At 40.9% G+C, this 20,871-nt stretch overlaps 1 protein-coding gene across 2 annotated transcripts in view; it reads right to left on the reverse strand.

The window, feature by feature from the left end:
* IGSF3 (immunoglobulin superfamily member 3) overlaps positions 1-20,871 on the reverse strand; it is a 158,440-nt gene that overhangs the window by 34,264 nt on the left and 103,305 nt on the right. For both annotated transcript variants that reach the window (XM_020810766.3, XM_078389816.1), the window contains one exon: positions 15,077-15,481. In XM_020810766.3, the coding sequence (XP_020666425.3) occupies positions 15,077-15,481 (405 nt within the window). The remainder of the gene's footprint in view (positions 1-15,076; positions 15,482-20,871) is intronic.

Raw genomic sequence — 20,871 nt, forward strand, 5'->3', positions numbered from 1 at the left:
AAGATATTAATTCCTGGGAGAAAGACCAGTCATTAAATACCACATTAAGAATGCAACCGATCATATGAGCAAAAACTGTTAGCAACCAGCCACTTGAGCCACTGCAATGTATGTAACCTTTTTTTAAAAAGCACCACAATTTAATTCAAGCGTCATGGTTGCATTCTGGCCCCTTTATTATTTAATTTATTTTTTGTTGATCCTCCCTCTTTTCTTTCCCCCTGCAATCAGTCGGCTCCGGCCCTTAATGGTGTCCCCTTATCTACATTCCTGTACGCTGATGACACTGTGTTGTTGCCACATACAGTGGACCCTTGACTTACAGACGGCTTGACTTACAGACTTTTTGAGTTACAGACTTCTCTGGCCGCAAAATTTAGGTTTGACTTGCAGCCTGAGAATTGACTTACAGACCAGAAAAAAACCAAAATGGAACAAAAACGGCCTGTTACGGGATTAATTGGTTTTCAATGCACTGTAGGTCAATGGAGACTTGACCTACAAACTTTTTGACTTGAGAACCGCCTTCCAATATGGATTAAGTTCTCAAGTCAAGACCCCACTATACCAGATCAGGCCTCTGACGTATTCTACTTAAATTTCAAGATTTTTGTACTCTCAATGACCTGTCCATTAACTCTAGTAAAACCCAAATTCTGGTATTCTCCCGCTCCTAGTCCCCCACGCCTTGGACAATTGGATCTTCTACCTATCATCAAGTATGTTCTTATAAATATTTGGGCCTTCTCATTCATCACAAACTTAGTTGTACATCACATTAAAAAGCTGTTATCTCCTCAATCTCCCCCCAGTTAAAAGCTATTTCTAAGTTTCACTATTCTTCTGGAAACCAATATATCCCAGCAGCCATTCAAATTTTTCACTCTAAGATTCTCTCCCACTTGCTTTACGGTGTGCCTATATAGATACACTCTGTAAACTCTGCTAATGATCAAGCTACAGCAATGTTTTTTCATAGAATACTAGGAGTTCCCAATTTAATTTGGCTTTCTACTGTTTCTTTAGAATTGGACGTTCACCTTCCCTCCACCTTTGCCTGCCTGTTTACTCACATTTAAATTCTGGCTCCGTATTTTTTAAAATTTGCATTCTGGATCCTTGTTATATGATTTACTGTGTGACTCCTATTCATTTTCTTGGTTCCAGCTTCTTGAAAAGAAACTTTTCTCTCTTAATATATCCCTGGAATCTTTGGTAGACATGAGTCTCCCTAGAGCTTATTCCATAATTAAGTATAAGCTCTACCACGCTGAATTCAATTACTTATACAATAATGTTAATTCTGTATGTTCTCCCCTTTCTCTTGGATTTATTCCATCTCAGGACCATTTTCCTAAATATTTCTATTCCTTAATAAATCTACACTTAAGAAGAGCCTTTATGTTAGCCCACTTCAATATTTTTCCCTTGGCCACTCATGCCAGTCGTTTTCTTAATATCCCTTGAGAAAAAAGATTTTGACCCTTTTGTTTAGAGACTCCTGACACCTTGTTCCATATATTGTTTCAATGCCCTGCTCATTATTATTTCTGAATTTGTTTTCCTCGAACCTTGGATTTCATCTCTTTCTAATTCACCTGAGCCAATTCTTTCTATTTTAATGAGTGATGAATGTAATTCTTCGACCGCTGCTGTTGCAGGCTTTCTATCTGCAATTCTCAAACTGTTCCCTTTTTTTGCTTCTAATTTGTTTAATTTTGTTTCTCCCATTTTGCTTGTGCTGTTGTAGTTTTTGAATGCCATTAGAGGTTTCAGAATCAATCAATTCAAGCGTCAGCAAGCTATCATATGCTCATCTATTCATTTGAACTAGCAGGATTCATTTGAACTAGCAGGATTCATTTGAATCCGATGGATTATAATTGGATAGCTGTTAGGGTCGCAACTAACCTTTACCTAACTATGGTAAAGGCTGCATGTTGATCTTTCTTCGCTAACCAGCAGGCGGAGTTGCTCCGTATAGTGCACGACCTATCTGGAACTTTTTCAGGTGATAGGCCTCCCCCTAGTTTCTTGCCTGATCAGTTTGCAGCCTTTTTAAAATCTAAAGTGGAGGCCATCTGCCAGGAGCTCTCTCCTTTTTTGAATACAGTGAGTCGAGCAGAGATGTCCAGCACTCCGCCTTGCCCGGTCACTTTCGACTCTTTTCAGCCTGTAATGCCCAACACTGTAGACAAGGTGCTTGACCACTGCCGGGCCACCACCTCCTCACTTGACCCTTGCTCAGCCTGGCTAATCAAAGCAGCCAGGCCGATAACAGAATGGGCCACAGTAATAATAAATGGGTCTTTCCTTGAGGGCAGATTACCATCCGCCCTCAAGGAGACAATCATTAGGCCCATAAGAAAGAAACCTAGTTTGGTGGCGGACAAAATTGGCAATTACAGGCCCGTTGCCAATGTTTCTTTCATGAGCAAAGTGGTTGAGAGGGTGGTGGCCGATCAGCTTCAGGCCTACTTGGATGAAACAGATGCCCTGGATCCGTTTCAGTTGGGCTTCAGGCCGTGCCACGGTACAGAGACGGCACTGGTCGCCCTGTATGATGACCTGTTGAGGGAGGCTGACGGGGGTAAAATGTCTCTGCTGGTCCTCCTCGACATCTCGGCGGCCTTCAATACCGTCAACCATGGGGAGGCTCTCTGAGTTGGGAATCAGTGGCTTGGCGTTAGCCTGGCTCTGTTCCTTCCTGGAGGACCGCCCCCAGAAAGTTCAGCTTGGGGAGAATGTCTCAGCCCCATGGAATCTCAATTGTGGGGTTCCACAGGGGTCAATCATCTCCCCAATGCTGTTTAACATCTATATGAGGCCGCTGGGAGGGGTCATCAGGGGGTATGGGGCATCATGTCATCAATATGCTGATGACACCCAGCTCTACATCTCCTTTTCACCAACTGCAGGTGATGCCGTCCTGTCCCTTCAGCGCTGCCTGTCCCTTCAGCGCTGCCTGGGAGTTGTACTGGAATGGATGCAGGAGAATGGGCTGAGGCTGAACCCGGACAAGACGGAAATTCTGAGGGTGGGTGGCCCCGTGGCTGGTGGCTTGGGCGACTCTCTCACGGTTGGGGGGGTGACCCTGGCTGCGAAGAGTGGGGTCTGCAGCCTGGGGGTACACCTGGACCCAACGCTCACCATGGAAACGCAGGTGGCGTTGGTAGTCCGCACCGCCTTTTTCCACCTTTGGCGGATTGCCCGGCTGCGGCCCTATCTAGACACGGGGGCACTCACTACCTTGGTGCATGCACTCGTAATCTCAAGATTAGACCACTGTAACGCGCTCTACGTGGGGCTGCCTTTGAGGCTGATGCTGAAACTTCAGGTGGTGCAGAATGCGGCGGCCAGACTCTTTACTGGAGTGAGAAAATACCAACACATTTCTCCAACTCTGGCCGCACTGCATTGGCTGCCCATTCGTTTCAAAGTTTTAATGCTTACTTATAAGGCCCTAAACGGTTTAGGACCTCGATATTTGGGGAAACGCCTGCTCCCACCAAGGTCTACCCGGATCACCCGTGTGAGTCAGGAGGTGAAACTGAAGAGCCTGACGCCGAGAGAGGCCCGGAAGGAGAAAACATAAAACCGGGCCTTCTCGGCGGTGGCTCCTCGCGTATGGAACAACCTCCCTCCTGAGATTCGCACGCCCCCTACGCTGGGAATCTTTAAAACCCAATTAAAAACATGGTTATACATCCAGGCCTTCCCTCCAGTCAATACCTGATCTCTCTTCTTATTTTCCCTTGTATTATCCCTTTATTTTATTACAATTGTTATCGTACGATTACGTACTTTTCTGTATTTTATTGTTTTATCCTATATTGTAAGCCGCCTAGAGTGGACGAGTCGCCCAGATAGGCGGGGTATAAATCAAATCAAATCAAATCAAATCAAATCAATAAATAAATACATAAGGACATATATGTAAGAGAACTTGTCCCACATAACAGTAGTAGAAGGGCCCTTCTACTACGCATAACATGCTTTATCTGCCTTATACCTATTTTACTTAAGTTTTTCTTTTTACTTAAGTGCCTGGACCATTAATTTGTCCAATTTCAGCCCACTGATATTGTATTGGAGTTCTGAAGCCATCATACTGGTGGCATAACCATAGGAACATAAGAGGCCAATAGAGAGTGAGGTCAATCCAACCAACTGGCATCTGCTTACTACAATGAGTGCCGCTATCAATGGCCTTCAAAACAGAAAGTCAGTGCTTTGTGAGTGTTCATTTATCAAAACCTGTTCCGTACAGTTAATGGAGGTACGCTTGCTGCATGTAACAGCAAGGAAAGAGATGGCCTAATGTTCCGAGTTCAAACCCCAGCTGAATTTCACATTTTATAATAAGCCAGGTGATATCTTGCAAACCCTTCAGCAGCCGGGGGAAGGCTAACTATAAATACTAGTGATGCCACTTTTCTCAGAGGAAGGCAGCTCTAAAAATGTTAAACTGGAAGGTAAAAAAGAACACCCACAACTTTTCCTTTAAAAAAAGCTGGTTAAAAATGGAATACTTCACAACATGTCAAAATTTGAAGCACACACAAATAAAAAGGCTATGGAAGAAGAATTCTAGTGCAAGATGCATCTACCGTCAGAAAACGTGTACGCCTCACTGATCACTGGTGAATTAAAATATGGAGATGTGAAAAATGGAAAATAGAACTTGCGTCAAGGAGCAGTTTCAAAAGGGCAAAAATCACAAACCTAGCTCTTTCATCAATAGCTCATCAAAAAGCCTTCAAAATAAATGGTGCTGCCAGAAAACATTCAATTAAACTGTATTTGAAGAAGCCATCCCGTAAAGAAATGTACTTATTGACTCTGCAGACTGTTCATTAACAGCCAAGATTTTTTTAAAGAAAGGCTGTTTAAAAAGTAGATGCACACACAAACGTTTCAAAATTAGCTTTACACAAGTTCAGAAAAGTGTATATGTCCCAACAGAGTTTCAAGCTGATGAAGAAAAGCAATGTGTGCTGAAGATCCAAGAAATGTCCAATACGGTGGGAGCAAGAGCAACATCCATATGAATCATGCAAACAAGTAAACCACTTACAATAAGTTCATGATGCAATCCAAAATGCATTGTTTTGGAAAGATAGTCCATTTCCCTGTGTAAATTCATGGTCCCCAGGCAGTAAGGAACCTCACACTAGCTTTGCATGCAGAAGACCCTGGTTCTACCTCGAGATGGCATGGATTAAAAGGGACTTTCAACGTGCAATGCATACGAAAGCTCTCTCTGAAACCTTGAAAGGGCTGCTGCCAATCAGTGTAGCCAATACTGAACCAGGTGGGCCAATATTCTGACTAGGAATTTAGGCATTCTCCTTTGCTTTTCTATGATTCTAATTTATAAGCATTTTTATAAACAAAAAATGTTCATTAGACTTAAAGGTCAGAGATTATCCATGGGAATATGTTTCTTGGAAATATATATGGCTGGTCAATATTAAGTAAAGAGAGGACAATCATCTCTGGGGGGTGGGGGTTCTTGGTCTTTCCAAGAAAGATACCTCGTATGTTATGAACTTCGACTTCTTCCGGGACGAGTTGCCTAGTCTCTCTGACACAAAATCGTTTTGCCACTTGTCAGACTGGAAATAAATGTTCAGGAAATAAAGCAGGGCAAAATAAGAGGGCAACAAAATCAGAAGAAGAATATTAAACAAATCAATCGAGTGACATTAGGAAGGAAAAGCTTTTATTTTCACCTTCACAGTTGTGCTAGTTAGAGAAAGAAGAACAACCTAGTTCTCCAGCATATGTACAAACAAAACAGATGCAGAAACCCTGTAGCTTCTATAACAGTAATGTATTTATTTCAGCACTAGCTTTCATGTATTACAAACCTCTACCTCACAATGAAATAGATCTGTTACATTTTCAAGGTGCCACAATAGTTCTGTTTTTATGTGGCTTTGTTTTCGCTCTACATCCTGAAATGGGCTAACATGGCTATTTCTTTGAGAATTACTAGTTTTCCTAAACTGCACTGTACTTAACAGTCAACTTTGCAACTTAAGGCTTTGAGCTTATTATGATGCAGAACTCAATGGCAAGCCCTGCTGCAGTGAATCTTTTCTGCTGGTTTAGCTGTAACCGGACCACCTTGCTCTGGGCAAGGTGTTTAAAAATGAGAATCAAGCTCCTGACCTTAAATGCCTTTATCAAACACAGACAAAGTTTATATCCCTTAAACTCCTATTACTGAAGGATGCAGAGGACTGCCTTTATCCTTGTTTTTATCATGTATCTGAAGAGGCTGCTTTTGACCCCTGAAAGCCCACACTGAAACAAAATTGTTAGTCTTCAAAGCACCACAATATTTTGTCATTTTTTTCTTCTCTTTTCCCTCTCCCTAAACCTTTCCCCTTTGAATTTTGCCAATTTATGCTTGGGATTATTCTTCCCATTTTCCTACTGCAGCTCAACTGAAAAGCCTGCAAATGTTCAATTTGTATCAAAAGGGGGAAAACCCAGGAACATATTAGTACTAGTGGGCAACGAGGCATGCACTGACCTAGCAAGAAAGGACCACACTGTTATTTTCAAAGACAGATATGAAGTTGCATCCTGGTCAGCTCTTATCTTTCTCCCCACACAGTCTGACATCCAGAACAGTGCTTGTGAGGCTGAACTGCACCTTCTGCCATAGACATATGAGGACCAGGATGTTCTGAGCCTATCCTTCTACCAATTTATCATATGTAAGATGGTAACTACAGTATTCTGATGCATTCTTTTGGGTGCAGAAATTTACAGCAATTTAAACAGTGATATTCATGCATATATTGGAATGTAAAGCCCACCAAATTCTTTTTGGTGTATGCGAGGTAGTCCTTGCACTCCAATACATGTAGTGCTACTGACAACAGACTTGGGCAATAGGGTGAGGGCAGAAACCTCTTCTTGGGTCACAGCTTTTCTAGAGCATCCATACCTCAAATGGAGCATTTGCTAGTGCCAAGAAGATGGCTTTCTAATGCTTCAGGGAAAGGAGGAAAAAGGGCCTGGTAAGAGATGAGCTGTGGGTGGGGATAACTGCAATTAACTTCTGTTCACTTGCTTCTGGCATTCAAAAGGGTGCACCAGGAAGCAAGGAGGACGAATTGCAGCATGATAGTTGTGGGGGGAGTATTGCCTCTGTTTATTGTAGCTCTCAGGTCCTTCTTCCTCAAGTAGTAGTCACGACCTCGTAGGAAATGTCTGGTATAGAGCTACCTGTTGGCCCAAAGCACTGCTACTTGTGCTCTACCTAGGCCTGGAAAGGTTGATGTGATCTCTGGAATCCTCTTGTCCTCCCTATGGTCTCTCTACGGGCAGTAGGCCCAGCCACCTGTGCCCTATTCTATCTTTCTTGGGCATGTCAGAGGACATGATAAGAAGTAAGAAGCCTAACTAAAACAAAAGTGGAAATTAGTAGACTATTGTAAGAATCCCAGCCAAGGGCATCATTTAGGATGATTAACCAAAAGAGTCCTCTTGCATTTTTCAGAGAGAAATGCACTCCCCTCACCAAAAGCATCTTTTTTTCACTCAGCTGATATGGAATTCCTGGTCTGAAGGACTGTACTTAATAGCATATTAACAACAGTCAAATCTAGCTGTCTAAATCCTACAAATGCACTTGGACTTGGGATGGATGTCTGAACAATCCCTTCAACTAGGAGGACATTTTGGTTCCATCTGACTCTACAATTCTCTTAAATGATAAGATTCATGTTACTTCCTCTCCCCCAACCAGAGCTGTCTTTTGATAAGCCAAAATGGATAACATTCTTCTCCAGAGATGGAATTCTAACGACAAACAAAAAGGGGACGACAATTCAAAAACACAACAACTCTAATACAACTCTATCACGCACAGTGTTTCTCAAGCACTAAATATTCCCTTCTTTAATGTCTTTTTCTCCTCCTTTGATGTGCCAGACCCTTTGTGAATAAAGCAGAACACTTATGCATATCATTATGGGTAGTATCTGACCTTGTACTTGCAAAGAGGAAAAGTGCTCTTAGGCAGCAGTGTACCATACAAGGGCATTGGCAGTCTGGGCAGGGCTAAGAAAGTAGAGAGCAGAACAAATCTGCGGTGGCCTAGCAATGAAATACATTAGGAGATGGCTGCGCATTTTAACCCCTTGACTGCTCTACCATAAGATAGCTGCTAGGCAACTTTCCCTCAGAAGCAGCATAGCAAGATTCTTCCAGAAGAACATGGTAGCTTCTTCCAGAAGAACATGGTAGCAATTATATATATATACACACACACACACACACAGAGAGAGAGAGAGAGAGAGAGAGAGAGAGAGAGAGAGAGAGAGAGAGAGTAGACTGTCCTCAATATCCTTCAAAGATAAGAAACAGGTAACTTTATATAATTTTTATTTAAGACATTTCTAAGGAAAAATAAAGAAAGATAAATGCCATAAAAATTTAATTTGCACACAGTTTTAAATCAAAGAAATATCTTCAATCAGCTGTCAAGCAAAGGGACACAGAACTTCAAGAATATTTAGGTTCACTGGACAAATTCAGTGTTGTAAAAAACACCTTTATTCTTCACACCTATATGACCAGTATAACACCACCTAAATCTAGAAGAGCTTTTACCGTAGCCAGATTTAATGTGTTGCCTTCTAATCTCCTGGAAGGGAGATTTCAAGGCATACCTTGATCTGATTGTTTATATCCTTGACATGGTGAAGAAGGAACAGTGGGACATGTCCTCTTATACTGTCATTTCTATTGAGACCTCCACAAGGATCTTCTCTCCCTTATTTTTCAAAAATTTCTGGGGAGAGCCAACAAATTTTATATTATTTTACTGCTATCTGACAAGGTTTCTTACATTATTAGTAAAATGGCCAAATACTATACTGCCACAACAGCTTGCCACAGTCACCTGACCACATAAGGTTTTCGAGTGCCCCCATCCTTGTTAGAGGATGTTGTTTAACGTACTTTCTAGGAGAGTTGTGCTGGCATACTGATGGTTATATGTGTCTCCTAAGCTCATCCTGTATCATGTGACTGCTGTGATGTTTTAAAAGCTTTTATATCCTTTAATGCTGCTGGCTAACTCAGAATTCTTTTTAACTTTAATGTAGTAAAAGAGCTAGAGGGTACCTTTATGGTGTCATGTCATGTCTTGACCAATGTCTCTTGATATTATGTAATTTTATCTAAATAATGTATTTTTATTTTTCTGGTCACTGACCGTATCATCATCATCATCATCATCATCATCATCATCATCATCATCATCACCATCACCATCATCATCATCATCATCATCATCAGTATTAGAAAAGAGAAAAATGGGTTGGCTTTTTGTTATCGTCACTATAGTCACACATATGGGTTCTGTACCTGTGCAAATACCATTTCAGATCTTTCTAGAATTAGGCGAACATCCTGCCTTCCTGCATCTCTTTTAGATTGCCACAGCAGTGGTGTTGTCAGAACTGCATCAAATGTAGGAACAAGCGTAATTTAGGAGCTGTTTGAGGCATGACAAAGGCATCTAAAAAAGGTTGTAGGCCCCATCACTGTAGTTGGTTGCTCTTTATATACAAAATATATTCACATCAAGTTATTTGGAATGCAGTTTATAACAATTTAACACCCCATGACAATGATTATTGAGATACAGCAGGATACTGAATTATGCACCTTTAGGTAATGAGCCCCAGTGCAGGTAAGCTCCTGACTCACTGAGGTTCTTCAATTAATTGGCCCATGAGTTGAGCTAGCTGGGAAAATCAAAGTGTTCTCTGAGCCAGACATCCAAAGACAGACCACTACTGAGCAGATGCCCTTCTCTAATCCATAGCATCTATTCTGCTCTTCATTAAAGTTCCACTCAATTTGCCTGTTCCCTGGCCCATAGTGTTCAGAGCCACCTTTTATTAACTGAACTGTCTTTATATTAACTACACATTCCTGGCACAGAAGCTGATTTTAGAGATTGGTTTAGCATTGCCTTTAGATGCTTTTTAATTTTATTTGGCTTCCTATACTGGCAACCCATTTCCCCCCTCATATTTATAAAAGGCTTTTACAGATTTTCCAGCATATGATGATCCAATCAGAAGCGTTACATATCTATTCTGACCTTAAATTTTGATACTAACAGGGCCTTGTGCCATTTTTGCTAAAGTACTTCCAGAAATACTCAAGCTTTATAATTTGTAGCAATAGGAAAAATCATAATGGCATGGTGTGAGAGATGAAGAAACAGCATTTCCATGTTTTAAATCCACACTTGAAAAACTCTAGTTTTGTCTACTACTTTGCAGTCAGTTTTCTAACCTACAAAAATACTTTTTAATCCTTAGCTACCCACCAGAATGTGACAGTGTTCACTGAGTTTGCAAGAAGGCATGAGTTCTTTGGATAGAAGTATGGAAATTTCAGTAAGTCTAAAATGTGGCAGCCAGACTGATTTATGGGACTAGCTCATTCAATTATATATCCCCAGTCCTGGAGCATGTTTACTGGCTCCCTGTTCGTTCCCATGCTCAACTGAAAGTGCTGGTTATGACCTTTAACACTCTTAATGGATTGGGATCCCAATATTGTTGAAACTTCTATCTCAGAAATCAGCTATGCATTTCGGCTCCTCCTCTCAGTCCATGATGCTAAAAGTGGCCACACTGAGAGAGGCCAAAAAGGTGACAAGAAATTGGGCCTCTTTTATGGTGACCCCCAGTCTCTGGAATAATTTACCAACTAAGATATACCTGGCTCCTTCCCTCTTTATAATTCAGCAAATTGATGAAAGCAGAATTCTTCAAAGCTGCCCTCAACAACTGATTCTCCAGGATGCTATTAATTTTAATGTTGATTCTATTTTTTTAAATGAATTTTAGACCCACATTGCTAGATCACTATATCACTGAATGTATTCTGTTATGTGGGTTTCCATGGAGCTTAAGTTTTAAACCACCCAGAGTAGTGGTTGCACTAATGGAGTGGTATATAAATTAATCAATTAAACAAAAAAACGTACAACTAAATAAATAATACAGGTAGAAAACAAAGGTTACTGATTGTTGTAAGTGGCACATTCCTGATTTGCGCGTATATGTAGTCCACCTCTATCCATGGTGCTGTTTTCCAAATCTTAATGCAGCTCAGGTTTGAAAACTTAAGTGCAGTAACACAGATGAAGTCTGTGGCAATTTAATACCAGCACAAATCATTCAAAACAATTCCTTGCCAGGGATCATACATAAAGATCTTTGCTCAATAGACCACCATGCAGCCATCTGTCACATGCTCTGTCCCTGATGTGGGTCTGCTGTCCTTGTCTGAGCCCTTCAGACGTGTTTGTCTTATCGTGTGGCACTGATTAAATCTTGACATGTCTTATGAAAGGATGAGGTAATCAACAGCAAGCAGCGGATAAGAAAGAAGCTTCATTAGAAGAACGTGTTTTTACAGGTTCTTCCAAAGCCTTTTGTATGTCTTATCCTGACTTCTTATTCGGGCCAGGCTACATTGTCTACCAGACATTGTTCTTTCTTATTTTTTCTTATTTTAAATATTTATAAAAGAGGAATACTTTTGAAGTTGCCAGTTTTGATATAACTCATTCCCATAATGAAAACTGCAAAATTCCACCATACAGAGTTATCCATGAGAGCTAAGCTTATATAGCAGACAGTTTTAACTGAAATGCCTAAAGGTTTGGTTTCTTTTGCTTTCTTCTGGCTATAGGCAGTGTTTTTGCTTAAACATAATACTAAACTATAATTTAGTTTCAAAATGAGACTAATCACCTTCTCTGCCTCAGCTGGGATATCAGAATGTTTCATTCCTTTTTTAATAACCAGCTGCAGTTTATTGTTATATCAGAAACTAGCCAAACTACAGTTAAGTCTTAAATCGGGTTTTCAGCACAGTGGCAACTCTGGTCTCCAGTTCCACAACAGCTCAAAACAGTACAACCCATAGTGAGGGATGATGGGAACTGAGGTCCTGAAACATCTGGAGGACCACAGCTATTCAGTCTTATTTTGAAAAACAACCAGGAACCTAGAAATGATGCATTAATTTCACATTAAACAGGAAGACAATCCAACAGATACACCTAAAGAATAATGTTTAATATTATTAACATAACAGGTAACATATTTAATATTTCAATATTACTGTAATTACTTTCAAAAACATTTGTGATTCAACAAATACTTTTTGAAGTAGCACATTCTAAGGACAACTACTTCTTGGTAATTTCTTCAGTGTACAGTAGATTAGCACTTAATCCTCTTAAATCTTGCTAACTGCATTGGCAGCAAACATTTCACAAGTCTTATGTACCACGTTTTAGAGAATTCAGCAGCAGTCAGACAAGGGTTTCAACCATTACACAACACTCACTGAGCCATCAGCTTCAAGAGAAGATGCATGTTTCTCTGTCTAGTATGTGAGCCACTAGAGTAAGGAAAAGAGAAATGAAATATGCTTCTTCCTTGAATTGCACAGATCTGAGCAACATGATTTTGGTTATACTTGGGTTTTTATAAATAAATAAATAAATAAATAAATAAATAAATAAATAAATAAATAAATAAATAAAATTACACACACACACACACACACACACACACACACACACACACACACACACACACACAAATACATTACTGTTAAATAGCCTGAGAAATGCGGTTCTTGGGCTTACTGTTGCTGGCAGTGCTGCAGCCCCTGTCTGATTGTGGCAGGGCAGCTGGCCCCTTCTCCTGTCATGGTGGTATCACATGATGGGTGGGAAGGGTGCTGGGCATGCAAGGAGGTTGATGCAGGTTGGTGGAGAGAAATGTGTGTGTGAATTGCCTGTTTATGCTTTGTGGTTACATTTAGGAGGGCAAAAGAGTCATATATGGCTCTTGAACTACACATGGGTCTGCCACTGCATAACACCAGCACTGCTGAAGGGAGAATCATAGTTCTAAGATACACATTTCAGATGCACCATGGAACCCTGAAGTTGCCAATAGTTATAAACCAAGAGCATAACTTGATCTCTGTCAAACAGTTCATCTTAACAGCAGACACAGTGTTTACCAATAGCTATGCTCTCTCTTCTTCTCTCTCTCTCCTCCCCCAGTAGCCAGAGTGAGGGATAAGCTTCGGCAAGGACTCATGACATGAAGGTCCGAGGCTCGCATGAATGCTTCCCATAGGAACATCAGGTCGACCAGCCCTGAGTTTTAGAAGGATGAAGTGTTTAGATGACTGCTGCTGCTGTAAAATCTGCACCCAGAGGCTTGGAAGCTGCTGGAAGGAACAGGTCAACACCCTGGCTCGCATCCACGCTCCTGCTTATCTTGGACCTTGTTTTCTGGACCCCTGGCTTTGGACTCTGACTTCTGACTACAGTTTGTGTTTTGGCTTTGGCATTTTGGTATTTGCTTTGCATCTTCTGGACTTCTTATATTGGACAGGCTTATTGGACTTTTGCCTGTTGAAACCCCCTGGGAACGTGACAGAATGAAACTACAGTGGTGCCTCGCTTAGCGATTGCCTCGTTTAACGATGTATTCGCTTAGCGATGAGGTTTTTGGAGCGATTTTGCGCTCTGTTTAGCGATGTTCCCCATGGGGAAATTTTGCATAGCGATGTTCGGGACCTTGCCTCACTTAGCGATGACAGTTTAGGTCCCCTGTTTCGTTTAGCGATGTTCCATTTTCGCTATTTTTAAAATGTCTTAAAATGTTCTAAAACTTTTTTAAATGCTTGAAATAGTTAGTGCACCTTGTAAAACCTTTGCAAACTTAATTTGGCTTTGTTCTCTTCGTTAATTTTTGGTGAATTTCCCCCCCCCATTGGAATGCATTGAACTGTCTGTTTGACAGCTGTCAAACCGACAGTTCAATGCATTTCAATAGGGGGGGGGGAATTCACCAAAAATTAACGAAGAGAGCAAGGCCAAATTATGTTTGCAAAGGTTTTACAAGGTGCACTAACCATCCCAAGCATTTAAACAGTTTTTGAACATTTTAAGACACTTTAAAATAACGAAAACGGACATCGCAAAACCATTGGAATGCATTGAATAGGCTTCAATGCATTCCAATGGGGGAAACATTGTTTCGCTTAGCGATGTTTCCTATGGCGATTTTCGTTTAAGGACGGTAATCCGTTCCCATTGGAACGGATTAACCGGTTTTTAATGCATTCCTATGGGAAATGGTGTTTCGCTTAGCGATGTTTTCCCATAGCGATGTTTTTTTGGGAACCAATTAACATTGTTAAGCGAGGCACCATTGTAATGTTGCCTTACTTTTGTGACGTTATTGTGATGTTTGCCCTAGTGGCCCCTGTTTGTTTTTCCCTCACAAAGGCTCACGTCATGTTTTCTTCTTGCTGCCACCAGTGGATTACCTCAATCCACAATATAAATAACGTTTGTCAGAACACCTGATTTGTGAACAGAAACAAAACTTATTTATTGAAGTGAAGCAGATTGACTCAGATTACCATCTGAGAAATTTCTGTTATTAAACAAAAGTTTCTCAGATACACATTATACATAAGCAATTCATCAATAGTCCTCTCAGTACCTACTTCTTTTCACTTGCTATATCATTACCACCTTCTCTATCTATTTTCCTAACCAGCTCTATCTCTCTCAATATCTGCCCCCCTCTCTCTGACTAACCAGCTCTCTCTCTCTCTGCCTCTCATCCCAATTCTGTCTGACTCCTCCTTCTCCCGCCAAGCCTCAAGTAGCTGCTGACTCAGCCTCTCCAGCCCTCTCATAGGTTCATGCAAATCAGGCCATGAATATGAATGACATGAGTGCCGTGGGCGGCGCCACAGTTATAAATAGTCACATTATTTTATGAAGATATAAATATTGATTAATACTGCATCTCAAAATCAACACAAGGCAAACATGGATTGCAACTTTTTAGTGCTTCAAATAAAAAAAACCTCTCTAAATGTGAACAGTCTAAGTGATGGAATAATTTCATGCTCAAGAAAGAACAAGATTTCAGGCTGATGGCCCTCTACTAGTCTCTTGGAATTATCAGGTACTTACCAGGCCTCAAGACTCTGATTTCCAACAGATTAGAGGTTCTGTCTGCCAGCCGTGTCCAGCTGCTGTTATAGTTCTTCCTCCAGAGCTCTGCCACACATTGGTACTTGCCTGCCTCTGTATCACTTGCCCTGCTGATGCTCAGGCGCACATTGTTGCTGGACTCAGACTTCTCAATAGCTGTTCGGGTACGGAACCCAATGTACTTGTCTCCCCATTGAACACCTCCATCCCGGGTAAAAGTAACTAGATCATGAAATTCAGTGCTGCCAGCAGGCTGAAAACGCCATGTCACAGACACGGGAACCCATGATGGGTAATGTGGCTTGATGATGCATTGTAAGTCAAATGATTCATTATAGGTCACTCCAGGGGTGCGGGAGATGGCTGTAACAGCGAAACCAGCATCTACAAACAGAAAAAACCAAACAGACAAAGAAAGCAGCCATGTTAACTCATGCACTTAGAATAAGGTAGTTTCCAAACTTCCGGTCACACAATGTTATACCACTGTCCCCCCCCCCCCGCCCCTTAGACAGTGAATGCACATATGCAATGGGAATGGCCACAACGATATTTCTCCTAAACTCCACAGAAACACGCCTGCCCCTGAAAGGGCAAGCTAAGAACTGGTGATATTAAAAGCTCACTGACAAAATTCAAGGTCTCTGGCAGAATTTCGGGTTTGACAGGTCAGGTGGCAAACATAATTTTAAAATGTATTCGCGAAGGCTTTCATGGCCAGGATCTAATGGTTGTTCTGGGTTTTTCAGGCTCTTAGGCCAAGTTCTGAAGGTTGTTCTTCCTAACGTTTCGCCAGTCTCTGTAGTGCTGTCCTCTGAAGATGCCGGCCACAGAGACTGGCAAAGCGTTAGGAAGAACAACCTTCAGAACATGGCCAGAGAGCCCGAAAAACCCACAACAACCATAATTTTAAAACTTCAGCTCTGTCTTCTTGCTTTTGCCCATAGCTTAAAAATAAGATGCTTTCAGTGCAGCAGTGCTCACTATATTTATGTAATTAATTAATTAATTAATTTATATGCTGCCCACACTACCCAAAGATCTCTGGGTTAACCGCTTGTGACAATGGCAGAGTACATTTGTGCAATTGTCTTTGGCATGGACAACTGCAACTTTCCTGAGTTACTTTGATTTGCCAATAGTTATTCATTCTGTAGTCACATCCCCTTTAGTCTACTACTGCAATGTAATACGTGTGAGCTTACCCTAGCTAAAGAACATTTATAAGCTTTAACCAAACCAAAATGCAGCAGCTAAGATTCAACTGTGTACTGAGATCACATTACTGACTGAAAGTGCTTCTCTGATGGGAAGAAGGGCAGCTCACAGTGGAGGATGCCTTAAGTGGGAATTATGGGGTTCAAGTGGAAGATGGGCTGCCGAGCTACTGTTTGAGAACAAATTTGGCACAGACTCTGAGGGTTGTCGAGGAACTGAAAATATGGGCATGTCTCCTGATGCTTTTATGATGACTAAGATTAATATACTCCTGACGTCTCCTGCTTTATTATAATGGTGCTGTTTTGATAAATTTTTTACTTTTACTGGTTTAAACAATATTTTTACATTTATATGCTAATGATTTGGATTAGTTAGTGATGTATTTGATAGCTAAATGTGGATATCTTTGAAGCAACTTATTTTAAAAATCTATTAAAATACTTAGGAAATTTTTAATTATAATGCCTTTGTTATCTCACTGACAAAGTTTACAATTTCATGAAATACACTAATGAATGTGTTTGCGTTTGTCTCATCTATCTATTAATTTATTTAAGTTTCTTACTAACTGCTGTGTGCATGATTTAGAAAAGGAGCATAAAAATAAAAATGATTGTGAGACAGGTGTAATGTACACTAGCACTATATGGAGAGCTTTATAAGTGTTCGTTTAGAGAAGGAAGCCATCCTCCTGTTAGGTAGTCCTTTCTCATTAATGAGAGCTCACTGGCAGAAAATTTGAGACAAATTATTCCATTTTCCAGAGCACCTACTTACTATGAAGTATGCTACATTTTGCTCCCAACCAATCTTCTTTGGGTTGTTACTTGCAGAGTAAAAGTGCGTTGTGACTTTGGAAATAATTGCACCACAGGCATACACGTTATGTTGCTGCCAACCAATTCCCTCCTCCCCAACCACAGTGCAAACTGACATGGCAACACATGTATATGGAGTCCATGAACCTCAGGATTTAGCTCTTGGGACCATGCAATAAACTTGTACACGCCATAAAAATAATAGATTTCTTCTCCAAGCTACAATACACACTATGAAGCTCAGAACAAATTTCTTGTTCTGCCTTTCTATGTGCTTGCAGCAAGATGACAGTTCCATTTGTCTGGCTACACACAACGATGTTAAGGTAGTAGCCTCCAGATCTTTGCTGCTGCCCAGGACTCTATCTCCTGAACTGAAAACAGGAAGATATTAATTAACAAAGCCACGCAGTTGCGGCATTAATTGCAACAAGCAGATTAGTTTTTGCCTGTCAGGCTTGCCCCAGAGCTGCTACAGAAACCTCTGCACACTTACAGCAAGGGGCTCAGGGCTTCTAATCATCAAAGGACGTCACCAATGGCAGAGCTCCGACCATGTAATTACAGCAAAAAAACAGGTCAATCTTTGGGATTAAAGCCTTTTCGAAATGTGTTTAATGATTATCCAAGAGAAAGGAAGAGACCCAGGGAAGGCAAAGAGGCTGCATTCTCCCTCTCTCACTAGGCTGCAAGTGGGATCTCTGCATGATTGGGGCCTTCGACCTACTGAGCAAATGAACCTTTAGGCACTGGTCAGGGCAGAGAGGTCAGGCGCAAATACTTGACACTAGAGTGTGGGAGATGCTTTTGTTTTGATACTGAGGACTATGAAAAGACGTCTCCCCAGGCAGCGCTGAACTTGGAGAATGCATGTCTGAACTACTAATTATTCTTGCATGTACAACACAAACAGACCTCTAAGTCAGGGACTGGGAGTTAATTTTGTAGCATCTCAAATGCAGAGTTTGGAAAACCGATGGCAGGTTTTGCTGGAGAATTCTGGAACTTGTAGTCCAAATGAGTAACTTTTCTACATTCTAGTCATATAAATCAATGAACTGTGACTGCCCAAAGATGAACAAAGAGGTGCCCCCCACTCACAAAGCAAACTGCTCTTACAACCCTGTGAATTTCCAGAAGAAACAGGACAGTTTCCCTAGGGAACTATCTGGCAGAACTGCATATGTGAATGAAGATGCAGAATTTCTGATTTTAGTTTCCATATATATTCTTTTCTTCCTGCAAGCTGGTCAGGCAGACATACATAAAAATTACCAGATAGTCTTCTATAAAGACCACCCATAGGATTAGAACTGCTTAGATTCTGCATTGTGATTGCATAATTATGTTTTCATACCACAATGACTTCTCATATCTCAATCAGATCTAGATACAGGTGAATTCTACTGGGCTTACCCCTCATAACCCTTTAGCCATAATTACCTCCTTGCATCTATTGCCTGGTCCCAAAACCCCTTTGCTGAAAATTCCTGAACTCTGTATCATACTGCCTTCCTGCACTCCAGCTGCCCTTCTGCAGCCCACAGATAAATCATCTGTGCATGTTTCACAACATTTGATTTTTATTTTCTCCCTCAACCCTTCCTTTCTGAATTAAGTGAGAAATTACTTCAATAGGCCCTAGAAACCATAATTTGTTAGCATCCCAGCTGATTTTGCAATTTGTACACATTGGGGACCAGACATTCAAGCTCTGTGGTCTAGGGTTTCTGGCTGTCAAGCCAGAGGTTGTTGTGTTTGATTCCCTAATGTGCCTCCTTGACAGGGGCTGGCCTCAATCCATAGGATCTATTCCAGCTCTGTAGTTCTAAAATGATTGTGATGATTGCCATCATCCTATCTCAGATGACAGGCTGAGATCTGAAGCAGTAAGCTCATTAGCTGCTTTCTAGCGGCTCTAGAGGCCAAGAAAATTTAAAAGCAGTTTCCTTTCCTATCTGTAGACCACTTTGGGTGACGTGTCAATAGTAATTACAATTAATGGTTTACAACAATGAGGGTGGGAAGACACCAACACTTGCCACTGCTGACCATATATTCTTGACTCTTTATATTCTCAGCCATAGTTTAGAAATTTCACTTTTTCAGGCAACAATTATTAGACTTACCTACCTCAAAAACATTTCTCAGCTTTATTCCCAAGGCACTTGTTTTGGAAACCCATATTTGTCAAGGTAGGAGTAATGCAAGGAGCGCCCTAAGCACTCATCAGGAAGAAATCATGGGAATGGGCCTGGTGACAGATCAGAGAGCCCCAACTTCTCTCACACACTGCTTTTTCCTCTGCAGATGAACTCAAGATCGTTTTCCCTTAGCCAGCTTCAGAGTTTAGCTGGGGTGAGTGAAATAAGCTTAACATGGTAAAAAGGGCTAGGTGCATACTGGAACAGAAGTAAGCAGGATGAGGGACTTCTATCTACCTTCTCATGTACTGTACAAGAAAACATGAGCTAGAAAGCTATGCCTACCCAAGAAGATTAATTTTGCTTTGGAAGACATAGAAGCAGTAACCAGAATTCTGCTGGTGACTTAAGAGTGTGTAAGTTAAGTTGCATAACACACTGCAATGAATTGCCACTAACTAACAAGGTGCTGGTTGTGCTACGATGCGCGTGCCCAACTGCTCAACAGGTATGTATCTAAGAATGTGACCAGTCCTCATTACTTAGCAGTTAGCAGCAATTTGCCATTGTGACTTATACAGTTTAACTTATAAATACAAACAGGATTTGGGCCTGTGGGCTGAATCCAGTCTAGGTTTGATGCACTTAAGCTGGTTTCATCAGTGGAATACATCTGCACATCTTCACAAAGAAAACTCAGTCCAAATCATTTCTAATAAACTTGTATTTGTGGCTGCCTCACAGAAAAGGAATAACAGACCAGGAAGGGCCATCAGTTGCTTGTTTTCTAGAGCAAGAATGCTTGTGTTGCTTTCCCAGACATGGCTGTGCATCTGCCTGAAGAAGCACGGTCAAACTCCTGTTGAGTTCTTGCACTGGAGGAACACAACTGGTGTAAGCCTTGGCGGCAAATTTTGCAAGTTAAAAAGTTAACATAGGCCTTTGCTGTTGTGCACCAAGTCACAGCAAATACCTAATTACTTTCTTAACTTGAGGCAGTCCAGGGCTAAGATTTATACCAGTGTAAAACTAATAGGATTTTGACACATGAATTGTAATACTGCTTGTCTCATAGTTGTTTAGCTGAAACATCTCTTTCACCTATTTTGGGGATAATAAAGTTGCAAGATATTTATTTCTTTTGTCATAAAGGGAAGAGATATAAACAAACCCAGGACAGATGGTAAAATAAGGTAATGTGATTTTTTAGACCTCAGAAAAAGTTCCTTGTTTTAGTTTAGAAGATGAAATGGCTTGTACAAAACCAGAAGCAGTTCAAGTGCCATCTCTCAAGCAGTGAAATAGCTAATCATCACAGTACTAGGCAGAACTGACACTGCATCTGTTGTTATGGAATATCAATTGAGAGGCAGAAAAGATCAAAACACATTCAGTGACCATTATGAGCATGGCTATCAGCACAATGGAAAAAAATAGCTTTCATCTCTGTTTTGGGTTGTTAATGTTTCAATATGCACTACAGGTCGAAAAAATCCATAAAATAGTTTGAGGCAGTTAGGGAAATGCTAAATTCAATCCAGATGAACTGTTATGCAAAATGCTAACCTTTCCATTTGAAGTTTTGTGCCTT

The sequence above is a fragment of the Pogona vitticeps genome, chromosome 3, assembly GCF_051106095.1.
Source record: "Pogona vitticeps strain Pit_001003342236 chromosome 3, PviZW2.1, whole genome shotgun sequence".
Classification (NCBI taxonomy): Eukaryota; Metazoa; Chordata; class Lepidosauria; order Squamata; family Agamidae; genus Pogona; species Pogona vitticeps.